Source organism: Cynoglossus semilaevis, chromosome 2 (assembly GCF_000523025.1).
Source record: "Cynoglossus semilaevis isolate Cse_v1.0 chromosome 2, Cse_v1.0, whole genome shotgun sequence".
Lineage (NCBI taxonomy): Eukaryota > Metazoa > Chordata > Actinopteri > Pleuronectiformes > Cynoglossidae > Cynoglossus > Cynoglossus semilaevis.
Window position 1 is genome coordinate 15,108,092 of NC_024308.1, and position 22,007 is coordinate 15,130,098.

General features: G+C 38.3%; 1 protein-coding gene across 4 annotated transcripts in view; it reads right to left on the reverse strand.

Annotated features, from left to right (window-relative positions):
- Positions 1-22,007, reverse strand: part of lpp (LIM domain containing preferred translocation partner in lipoma) — a 115,270-nt gene that overhangs the window by 31,682 nt on the left and 61,581 nt on the right. For all 4 annotated transcript variants that reach the window (XM_025054243.1, XM_017041954.2, XM_017041951.2 and 1 more), the window contains one exon: positions 9,275-9,856. In XM_025054243.1, coding sequence (XP_024910011.1) covers positions 9,275-9,856 — 582 coding nt within the window. The remainder of the gene's footprint in view (positions 1-9,274; positions 9,857-22,007) is intronic.

Here is a 22,007-nt window from a genome sequence, read left to right on the forward strand (position 1 = left end):
GCCCTCCTCCCTCTGATGCAGTCTCTGGCATCTTCCTGCTGTGTGTTTGTACAAAGCTGATGGGACGTGCCTGATATTTTCTGCCATCCATACAGCCATCGACTAATCCCCACCTGCAAACGCTCAAACTCATGGCACAATGCCCTCACAGGTACGCAAGTCCTTTGCAAACACCCTGAGGCATGAAGTTGACTTTTACTGCAGCAGGGCCGGGGTTTTTTGGTTTTTTTTTCTTCCCAGAAACCAGTGGCACTCGGATGACCTTAACTGAATCTGGGGTTCAGTCTGATCATTAGAATAGATTGGATTTTCCAATATTGTTCCACAGACTAAGCTCTGAGCTGACCTTTGAGGTGTTTCTAATTGTGACATCAGGGATGTAGGTGAATGTTACGAGCCAGGCTGATGTTAAAACTTATTTATTTAAACAATCTTGCGGCCATATTTCCTGCAGGCTGAAGCTACGATATTGACAGCTTGAGGATGGCATGAATTTGAACCAAAAAAAACGCATGCACAAAATTGTCTTGTACGGAGTATTAGGGCTAGAATGAGAGTAAAAAATAATGAGAGTAACATCCTACATTTTTGAGAATAGAGTTGTAACGAAATGAAAAAAAAAATAAAAAAAATAAAATCATTTTATGATAAGACATTGTAGAGAGCTGGGTGATTATAGTAATGGAAGTTTGTGATTTCCTGCATTCACAAACTTCCTCCAGGTCCGTCTGGTTCTGTCTTCAGCACAGACAACATTTTCAGTGTTCGGATTTTTATATAAATGTGATGCTTGTTTGTGAAGTATAACCACACAAAATTCTCAACGTTTCTAAAAACACATAATCTAAACTGTATAATCTTACATTTACGGCCTTTAATCATCAATGTATTTATGACTTTTTTTTTAAAGATGATTACTTTTTTTTTCTGGCAACATTACACCTTTTTTCACTTAAAATTACAACTCTTTTCTCGAACCACTGCGACTTTTCTTTCTCGAAAAATGACGATTTATTTCTTGTAAAATTACGACTTTTTTCTTGTAACCATACGGCTTTATTCTCTAAATATTTCACCTTAATCTGGTATTGTTTTTTTTTTAATTCTCAAAGTGGCTGTCATAGTCATGGTCACAAGAGATCATATGTCAAAGCTAACAATGTTGGCACTGCTCAAAGAATGGCTCCTGTTCCGAATAATTTGCTCATTATGCCCTTGTTGTTCGTTGGCAAAAATTGAAAAGTATGATCACACTCGAGCCGAGCTCCACGTCAGAAAAAAAAAAAAAAACATTGTAGAGAGAATGAGATGCTGCCATTACCAGAGACCAGAAACTATTTGAATTTAAGCTTCAATTATACCTTATCCACTTTCTGACACCCCACAGCAAGTTAAAAGCACCTTGTCAGGAAGTCTTTTGTGACAGCAGGGAATAATTTTTCACTTGAATAGGAGAAAGAAATTGCCTCCTCGCATGCATTAGGATTGCTCTATAGTTCCTGTTCAGCTTTCATAGGCAGCAATGATATCCACAGAGAAGCCGTACGTGCACACACAGAAGACTACAGTGGTTATTTTCTGCTTCATTTCCATACATTGTTTATCCTTGCTCCTAGGGCGCTCACCACAGTTTCTATCATGTTTGTGCTAATTTTAGGTAAGTCGTGTCCATTGTCTAATGTTTAAAGTTTGATTTTAATTCAATTCAATTTTTAGGGTTAACTATAGATGACAAAATCAACTGGAAAGCACATATTAAAAACATACAAACCAAGGTTGCAATAAGTATTGCATTAATAAACAAAGCAAAAAAAGGTTTTGGATCAGAAGTCACTTCACACACTTTACTGCTCCCTTGTCTCACCATACTTTCAATATTATGCAGAGGTGTGGGGTAAAAGTTACAAAACATCACCACGTTCACTAACCATAATGCAAAAAAGAGCAATACGGATCATTCACAATGTCGGCCACCAGGAACACACAAATGCACTATTCATCCACTCCAGATTGCTAACATTTCCAGACATTGTCAACTTTCAAACAGTTCAATTAATGTTCCCAACTAAAAACAATCTGTTGCCAATAAACATCCAGAAATCATTCAGTATTCATGAGGGCAGTTATAACTAAGGGAGAAAATTCACTTCGTAATCATCAGTATGGATTCCTTTTCTTTCATTTTCATATTCGAAATAAACTTCAATCAATAAATCAATCAATCAATTTTATGTTTTGCTTTTTAAAGCAGTTGCAATCATTTTGCAGAACGATCTGCTGGTGAAACAAACAACATCCAGCTAATCAAATTACACCGTCAATTGTAGTGTCTGTAAAGACTGTAAAGGCTTTTTGCCCTGTATAAAACGAGGACGATCGTCTTAGCATTTTCTGCGCTTGCACATATATATGGATGTACGCAGTGTCAAGCATGTTAGCCATGTGAGTTCTTTGAATTCGATTTCATGTTGTGAGCAGAGTTAGCTGGGTCGGGAATATACACCAAAATATTCCTTTTTTTTTTTTGCTACTTCCATTTATGATAGTTCTATTGTTACACATGTGCAGCATCGTGTGTCCTTGATCTGGTTTTGGTCACTCAGTTTCCGGAGAAGGATATTGTTGTTTGGTTTTCATGCTTGTGTATTCCTGCGTTTTCACTGCAGTAAAAATGTATGACAGCTACATGTTTACTATAAAAACATGTTAAGTGTGCAAAAAGGATCATATGTTAATGAGGTTACATAAGCCACTCTAGTTAGCACTGATGAACAGGCTCTGGTAATACAGTGAGAAACACTTGGTGAGCGAGTAAAGCCGTACAGCAAATGAAGCTCAAGGCCACCTTCTGAGTAGGCAACCAAAGTTTACATTTTTCTTCAAACTAAATAGGTCATGTTTTTTCAGCTCCAATTACAAGCTGAGAGGGGGGAGAAAAAAAAAATACTGTTGACTGAGGAACAACTGTTTATAGAGCAGGCGGCGACAATTAAAAATTAACCTTATCCATATTCCACCATTTCACCAGGCTTTCAACTCTCACGGCACGGAGTGAATCCACGTGTGCGCTGGGGTCTAATCGATGTCGGGAAGCCTGCGCACGAGTCAAAACTAGGTCATCTGTTAGCAACTGACACATCCTTCTAAACAAAGATACTTGAAAATGTGAGAGAGTAGAGAGGACCGCCAGAGGCAATCTGGAAAAGGAACGACAACAACAACAACAAATGACAGAACAAATTGTCGGGTTAAAGATTAAACAGATCTGGCAGATCTCTGTATACCACGACAATCCTGTGACTGTAGCAAACACTACATTAGAGAGGATGCAGGTTTCCCCGCTGGTTCCTCATGCGGTGACACAGATCTATATTTAAGCACGTGTGGTGGACATAATGAAGATTCATACAGGTTATGTCTTCAAATCGATGTATTGGCAACCTGCACTTCCCCTCCGCGACACATAGTGTTGTCAATCTCCTGTGTAATTTGGCCCCCGAGGCAAACCATGATATATCCCTGTCTCTTCCACCTTAACGGCCACATGGTTTATGTGAATGACACCCTGAAGGAAACTGCTTGACCGGATTGACCAGACACTGCCACTAAATTGAACCCGGGGAACACAAAGGTCCTGATCTACCTACGGGTGCTTGATGAGAGAAAATGTTTAGAAAGAGGACACGTATCATGAGGTGCAGTATAAGGCAGACAAAAGACAGAACCACTGTTTCTGCAGGTGAATACGACTCCACTTCAAAATGACTTTTGCTTTACGGTAATTTGTTTTTTATATATATGTATCCAGGTTAAAGGCTGGTAAATGACCGCAGAAGAGGTCAAGCAAGACTACATCAAAAGCCTGACTTAGATCAATACCAAAGTGACTGCTGTTATGATTGTGCTATTATAATAAAATGATAATTGTCAGTGTAGTCTGCAAAAACACAATTGATTATTTATTTACATGTATTATTTTATTTTTATTCAAGGGTTGTGTAGCACTGCGAATCAGTGTATTTTTCGTTATGTTTGTTACATTTCACTACCTTGTCATTATTAAATTAGACATCGATTGGTTTAGATCAGGGTCAAACTTAGTTTCACCAGGGGGCCACGTCAGCAATGCAGTTCCCCTTGAAGGGCCAGTTGTAAATGGTAGACTGTATAGATCAGTGGTTCCCAACCCCTGGTTCGTGGACCAATACCAGTCCCAAGGTCATTTGGTACGGGGCCGCAGTGGGAGTGAAAAAAATGTGTTTAATTTAAAGATAATCTGGCAATATTTTAAAATAATAGGTCATTCAGACTGTGATACAAACAGACCAACAAACCATGGTCAGGGACCACTGGTGAAACTACGCCATAACAGACTAAAACATGTATCTGCAATTGATTATAATTTATTCAAGCTAAAAAATATTGTTCATTTCTGTGTAATAAAAAAACAACAACTTAATTTCATTGGTTAAGAAACTCTTCTGCATGAACTTTACTAAATGATTTTTAAGCTCCCGCGGGCCACACACAATGGCTTGGCGGGCCGCATTTGGCCCCCGGGCCTAGAGTTTGACACCTATGGTCTTCATATTGAATCTCCCAGTCCTATGCAGACAAATGCGGGGGACAACTATGTGACATACATTTTCAATTCTGTTTTTCAGGTGAAAAATAATCCAACACGTTATCTGTAACTGTAACGGCACCACTGTACTACGGTACACGACAGACGACACTCGTTCCACATCTACATCGTTGCAACTTTGATCATTCATCTACTTGGCTTTCTCAAGTTATTCATTATTACATTTTGATACTTTTTTTTTTTAATAAAAAATGAACTAGAATACTCAATCAAAGTAGTCACAAAACAATACAGGTCTTGTACTTGTAACAAAAAAGGAACGTCAAATCCCTGTGTCTGTGGATTCGTTTTGTAATTAACTGTACACGTTCATAGAAACGCTCATGATTAATTCAAAACATGGGTTACTTTGAATGACTAATGTGTACTGTCATTAATATTCCTTTAATTTTAAAAATTCTGACCGTGAAATAAATGCACGCTTTTGACCATAAATCACTGTAAAATGGAACTACTGTTGTTTATAAACCCATTAGCCTCAACGGGTCTGGTTCCTGTTGATGTTGCTCGTGGCTATATTTGCCTTGGATATTTATCAAAGCTAAAGCCCCACGATCAGCTACTGGAAGGAAGCTCTTTGAGGGTGCTGCCACGAAGGAGTGAAACAGAAGGAGAAACACGTTCCATCACTGACCTCGAAGATTAGGTCAAGTGAACCGACCTTTAGCCTGTAAGGTGTCTGGTAACCAGAGCCTGTGTGGGCCACCGAAAAAACGTTGTGTCACCTAGCAAAATTCTCAAGGCACCGTAGGAACGACATATCCTTGTCTGCACATGTGCAGTGACAGCAGAATTCAGATGACCCCAGATCAGTGTCGCACAGCCAAGTCACCTGATATTTAAAAGTCAACTTTATCGGGTGTGTCATATATTCATATATATTTATATGTAAATATATCTAATTACATATATATTGCTATTGCTATTGACCATTACTAATCTATTTCTCTACATATGCTTCATTTCAGAACTTAAACACAATATAAGTTAGACAATATTCTCTAAATTCTTCTTATTGTTGTTGTTGTCACTGTTGTTACGTATATATACACATACATATATATACATGTATATATACACACACACATATACATATATATATGTGAGTATAAAACTGAAGGTTATTGATGCATATCTCCATATCCCCCTGTTCATATTGAAGGCATGTTTGTTACATGTTATATTGTCTTGGTGTTTCTTCAGAACACCTCTGACCTAAAAGTCCCTGGTTCCAACGCTTGCATGTTTTTGAGCCTCATTTAGTCTCAGTTGAGCCTGATAGCCTGTTATCGCATTGGACTGCCACATAACATTTACGAAAGGTAAACAAAAAAAAACGTTTTCTTTTTTAAATTGCTCCCTGCAGATGGAGCCAAAACAGGTCACCTTCTTTCATCCTCTTCCACCACATCTATAAATCTCCTCTGAGGTTATTCCTCTAGTCCTTTGTCCAACATATCCAGTATCTCTCTCAGCATATGTCCAAACCATCTCCACCATGCCCTCTCTAACTTGACCTCCAAAATCCTGAATCTTTATTGTTCCTCTCATCTACTTGTCGCTAATCTTGAATCACCGTAATGGTAAAAAAAACAAAAAACACTGACATTGACAGGCAGCGATGCTGATGTACATAGTGGGCATTACAACCCTAGTTGAACAAGCATCTATGAAAGACAGTGATTACATAGACTAACTTTCATTTTCAGCAAATTGTCCTCTCATAAAGGCTCTTCACACAGAGCCTGCTTTATCAATGCTGGTTGATTAGAGCAGTGGGAAAATAAAAAATAAATAAAATAAATAAAATTACCATCTGGCGTATGGCTAGCTAGTGCATGCCCATTAATAATGTTCTTACGCTAAACAAACGTATAATTAATGAATAGTAAAAAAAAGGCAGGAAAATACCTTGTAAAAGTCAATGTTTCTTTACATATTTTGTGAGTTTGTGGGTTTATCAAAGTGATGTTTGGGGAGCCTTGGCATGGAACAGTTTTGGAACCCCTAGATTAGAGCACATATGAAACTGAGTGCAGTAATTGGAGAGAAGAAAAGGTGATGTAAAAATAGAATTCCAAGGGTGTGACACATTAAATCAAAAGGGTTGAAAAGGGTCTGTGGCTGGGTGATGATTTTAGAGGACTGAATCATTTTACCACATTTTTTATTTCCCACGTTTAAGGATAGGATGAGGAATATTTAAAAGCATTAAATTATGCCATCAAAAAAAAGCAATGTGTGTGTTTAAAAATCTCAGAATCATCATGGTCTTCCAATGACAAGTCCATAAGAGACTTGGTTATTAAAATGCAGTATGATGATAATAATAATAATAATAATAATAAATTAATGTTTTTTTGTTGTTTGTTTTTTTTTTTCATTTTTATCTGGTGATGTTTTCATTTGGTTTTTGATGATTTGAACGTGATATTTAGATATCGACAGAAGTATGTCCCTATAGATGGCATATGTCACACACAGTGAGAAAAGCCGGATGATGATCTTAGAGACTGATTTTCCTGTCCTTCCAATATGGATTTTACAGTCTTTCTGTTTTGTTGGGGATTACAATTCAGAAACGGCGAGCACAAATGAACAACGCAGGGATTAGGGCTAAGGTTTGAATGTTTCAGGAAAAAGGTCAAATGGGTCAACACTAACATCATTGACAGGAGAGGCTTATGACGATGTGCGCAAATGGAGCAAACAGGTTCGTGTGTTTCAAAGTGTTCAAATAAAGCCACGGGGGAAGGACAACAAGCCCATTACCCTGCTACTATACATCATATCCTTGGAAACATGTTTACACACACACACATATATATACGTAAACATGTATGTTTATACATGAGCCGCATCTGTACGTTTTCTTTTTTGTTTTGTTCGACTTTCATCTGAAATCAAAGAGTTGTACGCAGACTAATTAAATGCCACCTTTTGCTTTTTATTAATGCATCATACTGGGAACAGAGTGTGCTATTTAAGCAAAATGAGGAGTACTGTTTTGAACAAATATAATTAGAGTTGTTTTTAAGACACTAACTGCAGCGCTGAAGCTAATTTGTATTTAGTAAAGTGCAGTCCTTGATAAGCAACTCTCAAAGGCTAACTAGGCTGCGTGTGTATTTTGAAAATGCAAACGATTCTAAAATAATAATAATAATAATAATAAAAAAAAACCTCAAGGGCCTTGCAATGTCCAGAGATCGGTGTGGATGTGTGTTGAGAAGCACAGGAAAGAAAAAAAATCCCTTTGGTATTTACCAAGAATTTCCTTACAAACATATTGTTCTATGAACATGTTTAATGCTACAGCACAGACAGGATTTATAGGGATTTTCAAGGTTTCTGTTTCCTCTTCAAAACCCTCTTTCATGTCCACCATGGACAATCATCAATGCATTGTTAGATAATAGTTCAAGAAATATTAGAAGGAGCTAATCATTCCATATTCTTTGTTGCGATAACTGACCTTGGCAGATGCTGCTGCACGCAGTTAAGTGATGAGGATGAAGGAACGTTGGTCAGAGTAGAGATAAAAAAGCTCTGCGTGTGTGTGTTTCAATAAATCAACTGACTGACATACAGTTTAGTTGAACACGCAGGAATTGAAGGAAGATACAAAACGGAATTTCCCTAGCTTTGATTTTCTCCTTTTTTTAAGTTTTATAGCCATCTGCTGCCATCTTGTGGTAGACAGACAAAGACAAATTATTTAAATAAACAAGTTTTCGGAAAAAATAAGTGATATTTGATCATTTTTTCACAGTACACCTGATGATCTCCCAGGCATGTTAAGGTGCCACGGACCAGTGGTTGAGAATCACGGCAAGGTGGTGCCACGGACCAGTGGTTGAGAATCACTGCAGTACATAATGGTAGAGACAGAGTCGTTTCATACTGGCCTTGTAAAATCCACACACAAAAACAAACATATATGAAGCTGCTGTATGTGTTTGGTTTGTTAGGTTGCAATTTGAAGAACGGGGGAGCGCAGAATGTGCCTTTTATGAGACAAATGAAATCAGATGGTGTAAATCCCCAACAGAGAAGACATTTTAAAAATTCATAAAGGTTAGAACAACAGTTTATCCTGCGCATTTAAATAAAAGACAGTGAAGAGCTTCCCTCTTATGTACCGCATGATGCTGCACAAATAAATGCCATATGTGTGCATACACACATACACCCTCCGAACAACAATGTCTGAATTATTAACTAGCGCAAGACGAGTTGCCTTTAGATACTAAAAATTTAAGCACTTGACAAAAGCAGACCTCTTGTTCTTTGACCTGCAAAACATCAGCCCCTCATTAGACCATGACTTATTCTTTACTTTCTTAAGATGTGATATTTACCATCTTTGTGGTGGTCAGTTAGAGGTAGAACAGGTCAGGATTATCTGTCGACTACCACTGCTTATAACAAGTTGGGAACCCGTTATTATATAATTATCGCCAGTGTATGATGTAGGACAATATGTATCAATCCGAGCTTGTTGACAGTAACAAGCATCCCATGTTTTACTTTCCACCTACAGCCAATCAGATGCTGTAGTCAAATCTGTATAAGTGCTTCGTACCTGGATGCGGTAACTGCGGTCAAATCTGTATAAGTGCTTCGTACCTTTGGCGGAACAGCTGGTCCAGAAGTGTATGGAGCTAAGCTCGGTGGTACTTCTGTGATGTATGTTTTCTTGGGGTCAGGAGCCTGGTATGCTTGGGTGGGAGCAGGCCCTCGAAATCCTCGCCCCCCTCCTTGTAAAGCCCCTGGATGGTGCTGCTCATGATATGCAATTCCCTGACCCATTGGGGAGAAGCCGGGCTGCGGCGGTCCATAGGCAAAGTCGGGACCTTTGGGTTGGGCAGGCATGTACTGCACCTGTGCAGGGCTGCGATTAAAATGTTGGCTCCCAGGCACTGGATGCTGGGGTCCGGGCTGGGCTGACCTCACCTGGACATTAAAGGTAGGTTGGCTTGGGGTTGAGGCTGTTGCATAGGATGCTGGGACAGGCTGAGGAGCCATGTGGCTTTGAGGCTTGGCCACCGGGCTGACAGAGGCAGGGGAAGTGGGAGAGCCTCCCCCAGGAATCTGAGGTTTGGGTGTAGACTTCTTGGTGGCTGTGAGAGGAGGCTGATTTGGGATGACCATCCTTTTGTAACCAGTGACCGGAGCACTGGGAGTAGAGGTTGCTGAGGATCCAGAGTTCTGGGGAAAAAAAAAAAAAAAATATATATACATTTTATTTTGTCATGTCAACTATGTCCATAATCTAATGACAATACGAATATTATTATTATTGTTAATAATATAATAATAATAATAACCATAACAATAATAATTCTTATTATGATCATTATTATTTTACATGCAATATATATTATATATGCTCTTGCCAAAATAAAACAAAATCACCAACAAAAACAACCCCCCAAAACTTACAATTAATCTGAGAATACTACACTAGAAGCCACAAGTACTAAGCACTTTATTCAGCAAAAAAAAACAAACAAACAAAAAAAAAAACAAGTACAAGATGAAGCTAGAAATCATTCAATTTAGGTAAATAAACCAAAGCTCATTAAAAGCAATTGGTCCACTGACGAAAAGAGAAGGTCATAAAACATATATACATATATGATGCAAAAAAAAAAAGACAGCAGTTAAATTACAGTACGATTCATACCCAGGTCGTTACCCAACCTATCTCCCCAGACGCGATTACAAGGCTACCTTGACAGCAGAAGCTTTACAACGTCAAAATCCTCCATAATCTATGGCTAATAAAGAACGCAGAAAGGGGATAAATTGTATGGCAGGGGGACACCCTGATAGCAGACTGGCATTGGCAGATGACACTTGTGCTGACTCCTGCTGCCTGACTGTGAAAGACGTTAAATCACCAAGATTTGCGGTGCCGGTGCGGCTGCGGCGGCTATGACACCTAAAGCTAAGGCATTTGATCTAACGTCCAACGGCTACAGCTAATGAACAGGCAAAGACGCGACGCGACGTTTCACTCAGATGTCAGCGGCTTTTGCCAAATGTCTTCTCCTGTAGGTAATAATTGTTTCTCACTTCCACTACATACCGGTGTCAGACGTTCAGCCTGTCTAAAAAGGGTCTATCATTAACCTTGGATGGCCTTATTAGGTTGTTGCCCGAAGCCAAAAAGCAGAGTCAATTACTAAACTTGTAGCACTAAAGAACAAAAATGAACACTTGTAGTCTTTAGAGCGGTTGCAACTCGGTTTGATCAGACTTCGACTTCTAAATTGGGGCAGAGCAACACTTCCAATTGATTTCCCATAAAACATCATAAGGAGCCTTCTTCAAAGAAATGCCCCAAACAGCCCTGGTTTACAGCTGCTTCTCCATTTGCCGTAATTCCCCAGCTGAAAATTATTAAAAATATTTAGGGAGAAAGTCTATCGAGCGCCGTCAAATTTAAGTCAGCATTCGACTAAGAATTTAATGCATCAACGTTGTTTAAATCCTATCTTCCAAGTCATCGCTTCAGGGGTCAATAAAGGCTTCAGAAAAGAATTTCTTCCATCACTCTGATTGCTGTCTCAGTGATTAGCGACGATGTTTACTTAAAAGTGTGTCTGCCTGCATATGTACAGCAGTCTGAAGCTTTGCCCTTTAGGTTGTGAAATTACCTAATTTGAATGTTTCATGGCTTTTAAATTCTCCAGATTTTTTAATTTGTCTTCCAGGCCTTAAACATTTTCGTAACCAGAGCACTGGAAATGCAAATGTGTCCCCTTAAAATAATTACACTGTCATGGTACATTTTCCACAAATTACATTAAGAGAATGGATTCACCGCGTTCCGTGGGTGATGAAACTAATCAAGTACATAAAAGTGGAACTAAAATGTCTGCACAGTGGTTGAGATTTCCCACTAACTACATTTAGTCATTAGAGTTGATTTTCGCCTTTGAACAACTATTTATTTTAGCAATAGGTCTGGGGCTCAGACTGAAGAGAAAAACAAAATGAAGCCTTTATTTATTCTGTAAATCTTTTGGGATTGTCTTATTGTTCGTTCATTATTCCTACCATGAATACTTCAAATGGCAGCTGAGGTTTTAAATGCAAAAATTCACAAAGTCTTCAAATTCCCATTGTAAACTGTCAATGAGTCAATGACTGACTGGCTGATTGTAATGACTGCAATTCTTTTTCTTTTCTAAACTGGGTACAAAGATACCTTGTCTTTACTGTAACACCTATTCAGAGCCATTACTTTAATTTATTTAAAAAAAAATTAAGGTAGACCTTCTATAATAAATGTATGGACAAAGCAAACATTTGTTTTTCTTTCACAATAAACGTAGTGTCCAATGCTGTGTAGCACACATCGGAACGTGCACTAGGGTTGAGTTTAAGTGGATCACACTGTCTCCAGTGTTATGTTCACAGTGGGCGCTGTTGTCAGGTCTTATTACACAGCAAACATCAACAAACAAGTGTTTTTAAAAGATTTACACAAACCCTTCGGAACGTTAACCATTGGTTGGAACTGTAACGTAGACGTGGCCACCAACTTGAGCGTGACGTTTTCACAGAGGCATGTGTTAAAAAAAAAGAGAAAGAAAGAAATAGAAAGAGAGAGAGACTTAAAAAGCCTTAAAGGAAGCAAAAAAAATACAGGGATAAGAGCGAAAACACCGTCTCAGAGTCTAAAAGAGAAAGAAGTCAGAACTTAGTTATTGTTTTCGTAGCATTGTCTGCTCCTTATTCATACACAGCCATTTATCCGTATAATATAATATATATAAGTGCCGCTCGTCCTGGTGCTCCTCTATTTTTCAGCACTTGCTTTCACTATGTAGTATCACAACTCTACACTGAAATTCTGCCTCACCCGCAGAGGGTCCTGGGTTCGAGGCCCAGTGAAACCATATACTCTATCCTCCTCATATAAGTGGCTTTGGATAAAAGTGTCTGCTAAATGCATAGCTATAAATGGAAATGAATTATTTTCCAAATCCATACAGTAAGTTATGTCGTCTGTGTACACAACTGTTCCCATTTAGCAGAAAGACAGCCTCAGGTCAGCTGTGCAATTGAGAGTATCATTCCTGTTCCCAAAATAGTTCCAGATAACAGCACATTAGCCAGGATTAAAGTCAGGCCTCCTGCTGTTTTGACTATCGTTCAATATGCGTTCTTAATATGCCATCATTTCATATCAGATTTTTTTTTTTCCCCTCTTCGTTTTAATACAAATACAGTACTACGCGATAGGGTCACGATTTTAGAATCGCAAACTGTCTGATTTAAATACATCTTGCAGACGTGTTAAGAGGCCAATGGAGGACAAAGAGAAATAGTTCAGTTATTGTCGCGGATGAGTCATTTTCAATCTCTCTTATGACATTTTGGCTAACCCTCACACACCACAGATGTTAATGACCAATAATAATAATAATTCCTGAAAACAGAAAGCTTGAAAAAGTGTAGTCAACTCCTTTGAATTCAATCACACTGATCCCTCTTCTATCGCGGCAGTTGCGTTCCAAGATGCGAGACGGGTGAGATGTTTTTTATATAACGTCTTTATATATTTACCCTTTACGAACCCCCCTCCCTCACTGTTATTACAGACATATATAGATAGATATATACATATATATACAATATAGATATATATATTTATATATCCTTATATATTATCGTAGGAGCCGGGACCAATGAGAGAGAAGAGTGAACAGAGTAGTGCATACTGGCCAATCTTCCGCAGAAGAGATAAAAAAAAAAAAATCTGCGATGTACTGTACCTAAAAGCTTGAGAAAATGTCAAACTCTTATTGTGTTTATTTCATCAGGTAAATGAAAAATGCATTTTCCTGTTTTGACAAGTCTCTCTCTCTTACGACCAAGAAAAAAACCTCAGATGTTGTTATTTTTTTTACCCTGAAATTCATGCATTTCAATTCCCCTCTTATATAATCCCAGAAAAGGCTTGTTAAAGCCTTAATATGACGTAACAACATCTTATAAAGTAGGGCGTTTTTACTAACTGACGCAACTCAAACTCATTTTCTGGGTTAACTGTGTGTGTTTTATTGTTCTTACAGAGTCAAATCTAATTACTCCATTCACCTCCTGCAGAACTGGTTCCCGGCCACACATCACTGTAATGAGCAGCTCATGCACTCGTGACCCCTCTCTGCTTCAGGAAAAGGTAACACTGCACCGTTTAAAATGTGCATTGTTTATAGCCCGTCAATGTAGCCAATGCTGGAGGAAGCAGCTGGAACGTTTCACTCTGAGCCCGTGTGAACCGTGTGAGTATGTTATTAAGAAGCGAGGGAATATTCCCTGACAGCAGTTTACCATTCAGCTGTGCTATTACATCTTTGTGATGTGAAGATTACAGTTTACAGAGTGTTTACAGCATGTACAGTAGTGATACTGGTTACTGGTTGAATTGAGGAGTGGGTTGCTGGGCTATGAAATAGAAAACGAGAAGACTCTATACCAGTTGGAGAACAAACACATGACAGGTGGGGCACGACCAATGGGAGGGAATTCTCAAGGTTAAAGTGATGTTGGTACAACTTTCACTTTTTGAACATTTTTTTTATGTAATTGATATTTATTTATAATATGACGTTACTTTTGTATTAATTGGATACATTGGAAAATGAAAGTTTTTTTCAAGAGTTTTGTGGGGGCAACAGGGGCTGAAAGTGGGGAATGACCAAACAAGTTTGAGAACCAGGGGCTGAAACTGGGGAATGACCAAACAAGTTTGAGAACCGCAGGCACATTTAAAAAATTCACATTATTGTACCTAGGATTTTTAAGTCTGACTGCACTCAAAAAACAAGAAAGTGACATTAGCTTCAAGAAATACAGTCTATATGGTTATATATATATATATATATATGGAATTTTCTATGAAGATGTAACAAATTCATAGTATGTAGTGAATTTTTCATTGTTGTAAAGAGAAAACAAAGGGATCAAGGATCAAAATAGGATGTTGCAAAAAACAAAAAAATATGTATGTATGTATGTATCCAGCCTCAGTGGCCTCAACTTCTTATTTACAGATATTGCACTTAAAGGCTAGCAGTAAAAACACAAGGTTAACAGTATAAAAAGTCGATGAGATCAAATCGACAGGGAGCAAAGACATCAACGGGTTGGTCTTCGCGGTATCTTATTATTCTACTGTACAGACATCACAAACCATGGCAGAGACAGGGGAAAAAAAATTGAGTGACTATCACGTTGCCATGTTGTGACTGCAGCTCTGCCTTGTTGAGACGGACGTGTCGTGGATCGTATTCATTGTCACAGTGTGAAGTCAACTCTCCTTCGGGCAGTCAAGCGGCAGCAGCATTTCTAGCTCTCAGCTTCTGCTTAACTGTCAACACAATGCGGTCCATCTGCTCTGTATGGACGTGACAACTTGTCTCACAGGCAGACAAACAGAGGTGTGGAACTGGCTGTTGACTTAGCACTTAGCCGGGATGTTATTATTTTTTGACAGTTTTAATTGAGTTTTAAGACAAACACATAACACACAGAACATACAGGACAGCAGTGGCGGTTGGTATGAGCAGGCCGCAAGTACCATACAGTTAATCAAGATAGGAGACGAGCAAACGAAAAGTAATGAAAGTATTATAGTACTGTGCATGGCCTTGCCTGAACAGATCTCACAACATGCACAGTATAGGGATCACATGTGGATCAGCGAGCAGCTTTGGCAGTAGAATAGGAATAGTACTCTGAAAGCAGTATTAGTCAGGTACGGAACAGTAGAAAGGGCGCCAGATAACACTGGGGTGCCCCCTATAGATTAAGTCTCTAATAGCTTCTGGAAAGCGGTCCAGAAAAGGTCCCCACAGCTTCTAATAATGCCCTTCATTCCCCTTTAAAACTGAACGCAGGTGCTCCATTGGGAGAACTTTGAATATTTCTCCATACCACCGGCTAACAGTGGGAGGTTTGGGTTTGATCCACTGAAAAAGAACACATCTCCTGGCTAACCAAAGGAGCTTATACAGGGGTTTTAGGACAAAAGTCCTAATAGAAACAAACCAGGATTTATTGGTATGTTCTTAAGCAAGGAGGTTAGCAAAGCTTAGCGCTAAATAAGTAAAGACAATGCCATGACTGACACCAATGTTCTCGTTTACCAAGTTACCAGTGTGTTCCACTACAACATGAGCAGTTTTGTACGTAGCACGACAGAGGACACTGTTTCTTTTTTGGATGTTTTACATTTACACCGACTTCTAATTACTAACAAAAATATATGTAAAATTCGCAGATGTATGTAAAAAAACTATTTTAAATGAATGATCTTTTAGTTATTTCTTTGCCTTTAATGTGGACATTTTGGGTAGACAAAAATATGTTTGTCTGTTGTGTTAACGCATTTTAAATATGTTTGTCTGTTGTGTTAACGCAACCTATTTTTCCCATGCAAATCCCTAAGGTTCATCCAGCTTTAATGGTCTTATAGCAGGAACTTTAGTTCGAGGTTTGCTGAAAAAAAAAGTGGAACTTTGTCCTCCTGTGACAGGCTCTTCTAAAGGTTTGTAGTATGTAAATATACCTGGGAAGAAACTGACAACTAAAATTTTGTTTAGCCTTTGTTTAGCATGACCTCAGGCTAGGTTTAAACGTTAATCTCACCTGACTTAATGTGTTTCAAGCAAGGGTCATCATTTCCAGGTCGCAGCTAGTATGAACTACTGATGTGGCTCGGAGGTTTTCACTTTTGGTTTTTTATGGTAAGGATAACTTACTCTTGTCCCAGGAGGGTTTAAAAAAACGCACAAACAAGGCACATAAAACAAAACTAGATGGAGCGAAAGAAAAGGATCAGACTAAGATTCTAGGACTGGCTCCAAATGTGCGCTCGACAAGACTGCTCTAGAAACTGATTTGTTCGTGATCAACCATCACTTGCATCCAGGGCGAGTGAGCAACAAGATTTGTGAAAATGATTGCGGAATATTTGTCATGTTGCCTTTACTCAATTCACAAATTGTGAATGAGACTGAGGTCGACTGCTGTAGCTTACCAGGAAGAGTGGAGGAAAACACCAAATTAAAATAAAATATTGTACTATTAAAGTTAATTTGTCTAGAAAAACAACTGCAGTACTCCAAAACCTCATAGCTACCCGCGTGATTTGATGAAGTGGTGTTTGAAGTGGATAACCAATCACGTGAAATCTGGGTGATCTCATATTTTAAGACACTGGTTTTAATCATGTGATGACAAGAAATAAATGAAAAGTCAAATATTATCATGGAGTTTTGTCTTAATTGTGACAACCAATCAATGATGTGTAAGTCGGGAGTTAGGTGGAAACGAGGAGCATTACAGTGCATCTAATATTAGCAGAATTGCTGCATGGATTTTTATGAATGAGCAGCCATGTCTGTTCCAATTTCTCCAACACACAAGGCTCCCCTCACTGACTCCAAATTTACCATCAGGTGGAAGATTCTCTTCCCAGACACTGGGCAGAAAAGCACAGGGTGGCCTATTGATTTCAGAGAGCTGGCTCCGTAATTGCTTGCATGCACAAGGCTGTAAATCACGCTCATCACTCTTTGCTTATACAAGCGGAAGATTAGTGTGCAGCAGTTGTGCCAGTGCTGGAGTGTGAGACATGGACCGTCTCTCTCACACATACTCGCATTCGCTGCATGTGCACACAAACAACAACGCAAGCGCACACTGGGACGCCGACGCACAAGAACGCGCACAAACACGTGCACAGAAACATTTTCAGTAGGTGACAGGACTTTAGATAAATGGCGGCGCCGTTCTGCCGTGGAAACCATTCATTTAGTTCGCCCTTCCTTGGATTTGATTTTATTAGGACAATATGGTGCAAAATTGTTGGATTTTTTTTTTTTTAATTTGGTTCATTGGTTAGTTGTTTGACTAACGTTTTTTTTTTACGTATTAATTTTGAATTACAAAAAAAAGTATCTGTGCCTGTTATTTAACATCAAATCTAAGATTAGAAAATACTGTTTTTTGAAAAGACCCATTAATAAATGAAGATTAAACAAAAGCTTTGATAAAAAAAATTTAAAAAAAGTGTTTTTTTCTCTCAACAATTTGGGTGTATATTGATTCTAAATTGATTGATTTAGTAAACTTTTTAATATAAAAATGCTTGATTTCTTTTATCTGCACTCATTGGTTATCAAGTCTGCCTTACACAAAGAAGGTCCTGGGTTTGAGTCTCAAAGGAACCACATACTTGGGCTTCCAAGAGTTGGAACAAGAGTTGTCCCAATGCAGCTCGATAAAGTACAAAATTATTAATGATTAAATGAGCCATTTCGCAATTCAAATTGATTCCTGACTGGCTGGACGATCAGCAGTCCTAATCAACGTCCCTGTTGACTCCGAGTCAAAAAAAAGAATCAGCTGCCACCTCTGCTGTTGTTTTTAAGGTAAAGAGAAGTTATCATTTTGATCCAACAACAATGATGACAGATACTAAAGCGATAGCTGGGTACATCCTGGACAATCTCAGGTTGTCAATCACCCAGTCACAGTTTGTGCTGATTAAAAGCTTCCAATCTGCATGTAACCTTAGTACACAGGTAAAGACCACCCACTGTGTGCGCACCCTCTTGATTCTATTGAAAGATCATCAGCTGCCTCGGGAGATTTACTTCCTGACCTTCTTGCTGTAAGGCAACAGCGCCGAACGCTTTTCCACCACACGGCGTCAACAAAATAATTTTACCGTAAAAGAAAAACTCTCAGTGAGACAATAACAGCATGCTAACTAAAGGGCATCAACCGAGTGCAAAGATCATGTGTCAGACCAGGTAAAACAGACCTAAGCCGGCAACATTAACATAGCCGTTCATGATTCATTCATGACATAGCTGGTGTATGTTCTCTGCTGAGACACAGGTGGTGCTACTTGTCACCCAGGAATCCTAGAGCTTCTAGCATGTTCTGTTAAAAATAAACATGCAGTGACTTTGACCCTGACAGGGAAAACCACAGGTGAAGCCATACATTAGTGAGTTCAGCCTTCTGCTTCAGAAAGACTGGGCTCTTACAGAGCCGCACAGGTGCACATTAATATTTCACATCCTATTGACAAAAGCTTTCAGAGTCGGGAACATGCTTTTTTAACCATCAAATGTACGCTATACACTCACTCTATATTTTATTTAGAAAAAAAAAAAACATCCAGTAACTGAATGCTGCTGGCAGAAAGTGTGTCCATCTAGAACATGTGGTCTTTGTTTGTACATTTTTATTTGTTATTAGCTAAAAAATTTAAAAAAAAAAAAATATATATGCATATATTTTATATTACAATAAAATATAAAATATATATATAAATATAGATTAATATAAGTAATCAAGATATAATTAAACATAGATTACTGTATTAAACTAAGTCCAAACTCAGGCCTGGGGGCCAATTGTGGCCTGTGGTTAAATTTTTTATGGCCCGGAGCCTCTGTCATAACATCCAAAATCCCTTAAAATAGTTAATTTGTGTTCAATTTTAATGGATTTAAAGAATGCCAGGCAGAACGGTTGGCCCTTACACATGTTCCCTTTATCAAATTTGACCCATAAAATGATAGAAATGCTAAAATTACACTCATTTGCACTGTTGTATTATACAGTACTCACAAGAGTACACACACAAAAAAACAACTAGTTTTTCTAACATAGCTGTAATTTCTTTTTTTGTATTGAACATCAATGACTGATGTGGCCCCTGAGTGAAACGACAGAGGCAGTAAAGGACCTCAGGTTATACGAGTGTGGGACAAAGATCCAAACATTTAAGCTCCTTCAAACAAAAACCTGAAAAACAAAGCTAACGCATTTCTCCCTGTTTACCAGGAATTATTCGCTAACTAATTTAGAGTAATATAAACAAAAATATATTATTCGTCCTAGAGCTGTGTTTCGCAGAATATAATTGAAAACGACAACACGTCAACTGACCCTCTTCCAAATTAAACACATCACGAAGTTGTTTTTCCTGTTCAAATTCTAATAACAGCTCGTATGTAAACAAACAAACGTCTCCTGGAGTACCTGTGGTATTGAAAGGTCAGTCAGCAAAATTTAACGTGACGGAATTTTATCTCATATTGACTGGCAACAGTCTGAGAATTTACTTTGATGCGATGACAGGCTTGACTTCGTGAAGGAAAACTGCAAAGCTGGTCGTGTTCATTTTGTTCAGTGGTAGTGACCAACCAGGCAGAGGTGGTGGAATCTGTTTGTGTTGCATTTTCCATCGGCTTGTGATTCTCTATTCAATGGCCGATTTGCATGAGCCATTTCGCAATTCAAATTGATTCCTGACTGGCTGGACGATCCCCAGTCCTAATCAACGTCCCTGTTGACTCCGAGTCAAAAAAAGAATCAGCTGCCACCTCTGCTGTTGTTTTTAAGGTAAAGAGAAGTGTTGGACGGTATTGTGTTAAAAAGAGGAATTTAAACTGACAGATGGCAGTTAATTTACAACGACACTGCTAAAGACAGTATACAGTATATTTATCAATATGCCAGTTTTACAAATACACGTAACAGCATTTAGGCAATCCTTAAACTACTGCATAATAAAGAAAAACAGCTAAATATATACAGGGTCCTCATCAGAATTCCGTTCCCACAGTGCGACAAAACTCGATTTTCACCATAAGTCTGAACTCACATAATGTACATAAGTACCTATGTCACTACGCTAACACCGTGGTAACACAACAAAATCTAGGACACAAAACCACCAGAAGAGTCTGACTTACGCTTGGGAGCCATAATGAAGGGCGAAACGTTCCCAAAGAACAACACAAGAACAACAAAAAAAAAGTGAATGTAGCACAGTCCAATGTATGGCGGTGAATATAAACAAAGATGTCATCTGCATATAGCGCCACGTGATGACGTATGTGTCAGCTTCCCTCAGAAACTAGTTCCTGTGCCAAATTTGTTTTAACGTCATTCGACGGAATGCTGGAACAAGAATTACTAACTGTGTTTACTCATGTATTAGCCCATTCACGTATATGGCAACCCCTAAAAATTGATCCCCAAACGGTGATTTTTTTTTAATAAAAACTCGCATATACGTATGTATATTATGTACATATTATATACATATATACGTACATATATACATACATACATATATACATACATGCATACATTTATACATACATACATATATACATTTATACATACATACATATATAACATTTATACATACATACATATATATGTATATTTTGGGTTTTCTTTACACTCGCATATACTTATCAACAAGGAATTAGAAAATTATCTTGACAAACACTGTTTACATTCAAATTGCGTTAAGATTTCGCCAATATTTGTTGGGTAATTTAGAATAGATGTGAATTTTTGCATTACAATACATCAATGGTACAGCTAAAATAATTATTAAATATCAGCTGTAGATTGTGTTGATTGAATTTATTTATAAGTGTCATGATATTTTGACCATACGTTCGACTTGGTGTTTTTTTATCGGTGATGATGCGATCGATGGAAAAATGCCGTCCGAGGTATTAATGCGGATATAAGCCGACCCCCCCGATTTGATCTTTATTTTTTGGTGTTTTAAATTTGGCTTATATGCGAGTATATACGGCAATACATTTATGGGAGATGACGACGTAACCAAGAAACGCCGTAGGTGGAGGACATTGTAAACCGATGATCCCTTTATACATTTTTGCTGTTTGACACTGCAGTAAATTCTTTCTACAAAAAATCAGCATTATCTCACCTTTGAGAAATGTGTCAGCAGTGCACCGATGATTGTACCATGAAGTGGTTGCATTTGGTATGCTTTCATATTTTTTAAATTTTAAATATACTTTGTTTCAAATTGCTATTGCTATTTTTATTTATATTCTCCAGACTGACAGGTGAAAAGAAAGCCGGTGACTCTATGTGGAAGTATGGCACTCTTTGATGGCCTTCTAGGGCAAACATTTGATTGTGGCACTTAAACATATTTGATGACCACATAATTTTAGGTTACTGCCGTAACATCAGCAACTGGGGATTAAAACATCAAGTTGTATTTTACTTTCTGGCTTTTAATGTGTATCATTTCAGAACCACTGTGTATGTTTCCTCTTCCACTTTGTGAGCAGCTCTTTTCACTCCCTCTAACCAGAATACCAGGAGTTGCTGAGCTTTTACCCGACTATCTGTATGATTTGTCTATTTCTAAAATGCCATGTTTTCAAATCTACGGCAGAGCATTCACCGAGAGAACTCCCTACGGTTTGTCGTCAGTTTACTGTGACTACCGCGCGACTGACACTGTTAGCTGACCTTT